This window comes from Haemaphysalis longicornis, unplaced genomic scaffold (assembly GCF_048455015.1).
Source record: "Haemaphysalis longicornis isolate Haplotype H1 unplaced genomic scaffold, Haemaphysalis longicornis Haplotype H1 scaffold_29, whole genome shotgun sequence".
Taxonomy (NCBI): domain Eukaryota; kingdom Metazoa; phylum Arthropoda; class Arachnida; order Ixodida; family Ixodidae; genus Haemaphysalis; species Haemaphysalis longicornis.
The window spans coordinates 3127069-3133068 of NW_027526331.1; the positions used below are offsets into that span (position 1 = coordinate 3127069).

General features: G+C 45.9%; 1 protein-coding gene across 1 annotated transcript in view; it reads left to right on the forward strand.

Moving 5' to 3' along the window:
* Window positions 1-5522, forward strand: part of LOC144173121 (uncharacterized) — a 41380-nt gene extending 35858 nt beyond the window's left edge. Inside the window, exon 4 of the mRNA XM_077701639.1 lies at window positions 1164-5522. Within this exon, the coding sequence (XP_077557765.1) occupies window positions 1164-4636 (3473 nt within the window). The 3' untranslated portion in view covers window positions 4637-5522. The remainder of the gene's footprint in view (window positions 1-1163) is intronic.
* The last annotated feature ends 478 nt before the right edge of the window (window positions 5523-6000 follow it).

A 6000-nucleotide genomic window follows, 5' to 3' on the forward strand; every position in this document is an offset into this window, starting at 1 on the left:
ATATAGAACGCAGGATATCGCACATTTGTTTTTATGGTTTTGTTCAACCACTCACACCAATGTTTTGAATGAACTGGCAGGGCTAATACTCATTTTATTCAGCATCAAAATAAGCCAAGACCATGCGACAAATACTGAACATATCATGCATGAGACTCGAATGTGACACGCAGAAAGAAACAGAAGAAACCCTGGCGCGACAGTTGAGTTTCTGCTCACCGAGGTGTCGCCACTCAACGATCACTCAGCTCCTCTGATTTTTGTAGTGTAACTACAAAACGAATGCGCTTCACTCAGGTAGCGCAACGCTCTCGGATCAAACCCGAGGGTGCGACTATGGCAGAGGTGAAAATTTCTGACGCCTCGAAAGGGGGCATCCCGCACAAAGGACACGGACGTTCCACCACCGCGATACGCACGTGTACACTGCCACCTGCTTCAGGAGCAGTCGGAGATGATCTTGCTCGTTCGTTTCTGGCCTTCATCATAGTTAGAATGAAGAAGCCGTCACCTGCTGAGACAGACACGCAGCAGGCCGCGTTTGCAGTCTAACCGCCGTCACTCACTTTCCGGAGTTAAAGCTAGCATTTTGAAAGGTGCCTACTAGCAGCGGCGAGATCTTGGGAGAATGGCCTGCATACGCCCACGAATACTCTCGCTCCTAGCCGCTTCTTATGTACGCACTCATCGCCAAGGCGAATGCGTAGCCTACTGCGAATGCCAAGTAGCGACGGGTACATTGAGCTCGTACACCAGTATGTAGCATACGCCCAACTAAAATGGTCTAATATCGTGTCGCGCGTGCGCGGTGGGAACACGCCATTCCACTATGCACGCTCGACTGCAACGTTGCAGTGTACTAAACCTCTCTGTGCTCTGCCGGAGATGCAGCCCCGCAAGACGTCGGCACAGCGCGTGACGCACTGTTTCATAACTGGTGAAGAAATTACGCCCTGTTTGTAGTGCCCTAACATGCAGTGCAGGCTGATTTATAGAAAACGTAGTGTGCTATCAGCGGCTTCTTACTGCGCCGGGTGCCTATTTCTGCTCGTGGCTTCATTATACGTACGTTACCGCATCGCATGTATTCACGATGCCCAGCAGCCAAGAAATTGGTTGAGTATTTAATTAAAAATACACATTTATGTTTTTTTACGTTCTAGGTACAAGTACAAGGGACAGGCATCCTCAAGAAAGAGCTCGGGAGGATAACCCCACTGAAAATCTGGAAAGTGGAGCTGCTGTATTGAAATCGAATCCTCTAAACTCGACGTCGGCCTACCCACCAAATGCAAAATCGAGAGACATCGTGGATGCTGCCGACATCGTCACCCCAGACACGAATTTAATAATCGCAGACACAAAACTTTCGACCGCCGACGCTTTGTCGGAACCTGCTGGTACTGAATTCAGCGACAGGAGACCATCTACAAGTGTGGGATTAGGAAAGACTGGCGACCTACCATTGGCAACAGCACTGCCTTCTACGGAATCACTTAAAACATCGTCTAGTGCAAGTGAAGTTACGCATACGCGCTCGACCGAAGCACACCTAAACGGTATTGAAGAAGTTCCGGCTAGCATTTTGACTACGGTAGCTGTTACAAGAGAGACCATCAGCTATGGCGATAGCCAATTCGCTGAAACAGAAGTAAACCTCCCGATCTTGACTACTCCCTTGCCTTCAACGCCAACGCTTACAACTGTGCCTAAAATAACTCCAGAGAGCGATTCTAAGGTTTTCCTCAACACGCCAAAGGAAGAACCAACTGCCTCAAATACAGAGTTCACGCATGCCACCACTGCGTCTCCCGCTAAAACAAGAACTAGTGCGCCAGATGAAAGCTACGTCAAGACGACTCTTAACGAGGATCGTGATTTAGTGTTTCCGGCTGTGCGTACTGAGATTGGAATGACAACTTCAAGAAGTCAAGAAACAGAAGCCAGCATATTATCCCATACAGTGACAGGGGCTACATTACCGCGCACTAGTGAAACCCAATCGGTTTATTATCAGTACACTACTTCTTCACTAACGGACACTCCCACATATTCCAAAGTACAAGAAGCAAGAACAACAAAACGCGCACAAGTACTTCCTGCTCAAACGGACATTGAAGTGGGACAATTAGGAAGTGATCATCCACAAAGTACCAGTTTACAGAACGCGTTAAGCACAGTGAAAGGGGTGATCGAAACAACAACGTTTGCGCCAGCCATTGCGAGTGCACAGTCGTCTTTCCCAGAAGAGGCAAGCCAATGTCAGCAACTTGACTGCGCGTCAACGACAGCAGTTGACACCACAAGTCCTATTCCACCCGAAGAAATACCACCCAAACGCGACTCACCAACAACAGTGCCCTCGGAAGCAGAGGAACTTGGAAGACAATTATCAAAGGATTCGGAAACTGCGGATAAACCCCAGGAAGCAGAGCAGCGAGGAGAAGAATATGAAAAGATCAGTGTCCTTCGGAGTACGCCTTCTAGTACTGAAGACAGCAACGACTACCCTCACTCTATTTTTCCCACTGAGGCTGGTACGAGCTCTGCTATGTCAACCAAGCAGAACTTTGAGGCAACTAGTGTGACAGATACGAAAGAAAATAGCAATTCTTCCTTTGTGACTAGTAGTGTACCACACATAACGATTGTTCAAGCTGATAATTTCACCCCCGCCATTACGTCACCAACGGAGACAGAAATATTTTGGAACCAAAAAGAAGTGGCGGCACCTCATAACGCTGCAACCACTGATATCTCAACATTTACTGGGGTACCGCTAGAAACGACCATTGTTGAAAACGTAGCAGCGAATGCGAATCTGACCAGCACAACACCCAATGGTGGACCTGGCAGCCCGAAAGTCCTGTCAGAAAATGATGCCCCAGAAGTTTCAATAGCTATGAATGGCAGCAAACCATCAGAATCGGACGGAATCTCGAATAAATCTACCTTAGCAGTGTTAACAACACCGCACGGTGTTTTCGAGCTACCTCTGACGACGGAAGAAACCGGAGAGAGCGACAGGCAGCTGCCAACGACTCTCAAGCTTCCTACCGCACACAAAGAAAGGGAAGCACTGCACACTCTAGGTTTAGAAGTGACGACAGAACTCTCCAGTAGCACTAATTTCCCTCAGCAAGAAACCGCCAATGCATATAGAGAAGGCCCTCGAAGTGATAGCTCGGACACCCCCAATTCCGCAACTCTTTCTAGCCAGGCCGATTCATGGGAGACGCTTACACTGTCGAAAACGTCGCTTAAAAATGCAGAGAAACCGTTTCTATCAAGTTCAACCACATCATTGCAATTTGAAGGAGAAAATGCAGTTCAAGAGAACGTGGAAGCGAAAGAACGGGGTACCACAGAGCAAGGGCTTGTCACGGTAACACAAGCGGGCTTTCCTACAATTAACCAAACACAGCTTTCAAATTTAGGACTCGCGCGGACGGATTCGGAAGTTGAAGAACAAGCTGCGTCAGAAGTTTCGAACCCTCCTTCAAATACAGAACTCCCTATTGCAACTACAGCCGCTGAAACTACTACCCATCCTCGCACGGCAAACAGTCCTGTCAAAAGTGAGTCTGTGTTCTCAACACAAAAGAAAGAAACAACAGCAACAATGGAGAGAGGAGTCTCCGATTCAGACGTTGTTACCACAGACAAAGGCTGCCAAAACGATCCTGAAGAGTCATCCGAGTGGTTGGCGGAGGAATTGCATCTTTCAAAAGCTATTTGGAGAAGCAAAAACATCAGACCTTCAATGACAATGTATTTAACCACGCACGTTCCTAGAATGCCAAACAGCAATACTCCACACACATCTGACTCTAATGGCAACGATGGTAGCGAACCAGACGCTAGCACCCCAACAACGCCCGCTCTTGGTGAAACGTCGGCACCAGAACCCTCTTTAGAGACGAATGAATTAAACATCACACCATCGGACTCCCCTCAACAAGCGCTGATGACAACTGAAGTGTCTTCGCCAATGGGAACTGTGTCATACGCAGAAGTAAGTGCACGTCACGAGGAGGTCTCAACCGTGAAGAGTCCTGAAATCGAGCTTAATCGAAACCGACAAACAGCCGAAATAACACTTCCTGAATTAGAATCCGATGATACAACAATGCTTGAAAAAGACATAAGATACGTTCCAGTGTCTGAAACCTCCACTGTGCCCACGTTAACGAGCGGACAAACATCTTACTTGCAATCTACAGAACAGGCTTCATACGAACAGAGTACACACGTTGAAATATTCCAAACTCAAACTCACGATGACGCTAAAAATATTTTTACTGCCACAACGGCGACACCGCCAGAAGAGTACGCAACATCAAGCAGCTCTGCAACCACTAGTGCCGTAATATCTTCTCCAGTGCCTTCAGCGCCTACAACGCTCACAGTTATCACGTCGTCAACGGCATCGAAACCGCCAACAACCACAACGAAGGCCCCCATATGCAAAACAAGCTTTGGCCTCTTTCGCCATCCCACTGACTGTAACCTCTTCGTTCACTGTTCGTACTCTAAACCATTCGTGAAGAAATGCCCTGCCAACCTGCATTTTAATGAAGAAATAATGGTTTGCGATTATCCCTACAGAGCCGGCTGCCTCCCAAGACGAACGTAATTGATTTATTCTTCTGATATCTGTTTATTCGTCATTTTGTGGAGGTAAAAGGGAGTACGAAGCACCTAGTTACCAGTCCATATTGTCTAGAAATCACTGCGCGTTTAGCTGTGCATTGTTGCTTGAAGCATTGCGAACAAATGTTGCCATAAGGCTTATCATTTCACGAGTATGGTCAGCAGCTTTGTACAAAATAACAACACTGAGTAGTGTTTCCACTTTGCAACCCCGACTGTAGGTTGGACGTTAAATACTTATTTTGTGTTTGATAGTTTGCACCTTAAAACATTTTCCTGGTAGACGTATACTCTTATTTGCGAGGATACGCAAAGAATAATCCGCTCTTTACTTTTTATAGTTTAAAAGGCGTAGTTGGAGACAGTACAACAAAATATGGCTCTGAATTTTGGTTTTTAGATGCGCTTGCTCGGTTGTTAGTATACCACAATTTTACGTTGAAAAAAAAGTGTTTGGGTTTATTCTTGCCGCAACAGATGTATTCGCTCGTGAAACGGTGCTCAGTAACTTATGGATGACGGGTTTACACGGGCGAAAAGTGAGAAATTACGTGGGTAAGGTCTCGTCAGATATCGTTCTTTACAGTGCGAAGGTGGGGAATAAGCATAGCAACATATTGCTATTTTAAATATTTATGAAAGGGTTTACTTGTGTAGTTGTACTTGTGTGATTTTACTGCACGGAAAAACACAATTTTCCTTGAATACACAATGTGGAAGCGCCACAGCTACATGAAACATTGAGGACACTGCCCAAGGACACATCTCGAAAAAAGTGTGTGTGCGGGTGTTTTATGCTGTTGTACGGTGTTATAAAATACCATGAAGATATCGTTTGGCTGTCATTCGTAAAAGTTCTCGAACTATTGCTGGTGGATTGTAATAAAACCTTTTATTACATGCACAGTCTTCAATTTCATTTCTTCAGACCAGTCATAAGCATCAAATCAGAGTTTTTTGCGGAAGGCCGTTTTCAACTGTATTTGTAGTTTTAAACATTTTGTTGTAGAATGCGACAGAAGTTAAATGTGGTGTCATTGCTACCAGTGATTAATGATGGGAAAATGCATAAACAGCACGGAAGGTAATAATAGCATTTGGCGCTTGGCAGGGATAGAAAGCAAGTTTGATGTTTAATATAAGTGGCTTCGTAATTATTCCGCCCTTTTCTGGTTCTTTCCGAGTACTCCGAGTGCATTTCAACTGGAACTAGTCATAATTATCCTGTTTTCCTGTGCGAGAATGAATAGTTCACGCTTAGAAGCTGGGTGCAGATACGACGAAACGGTATGTCTTAGATTTCGCTCTAACTCTTCATTCTCGATGGGGCTGGTACGCTGGTAGGCG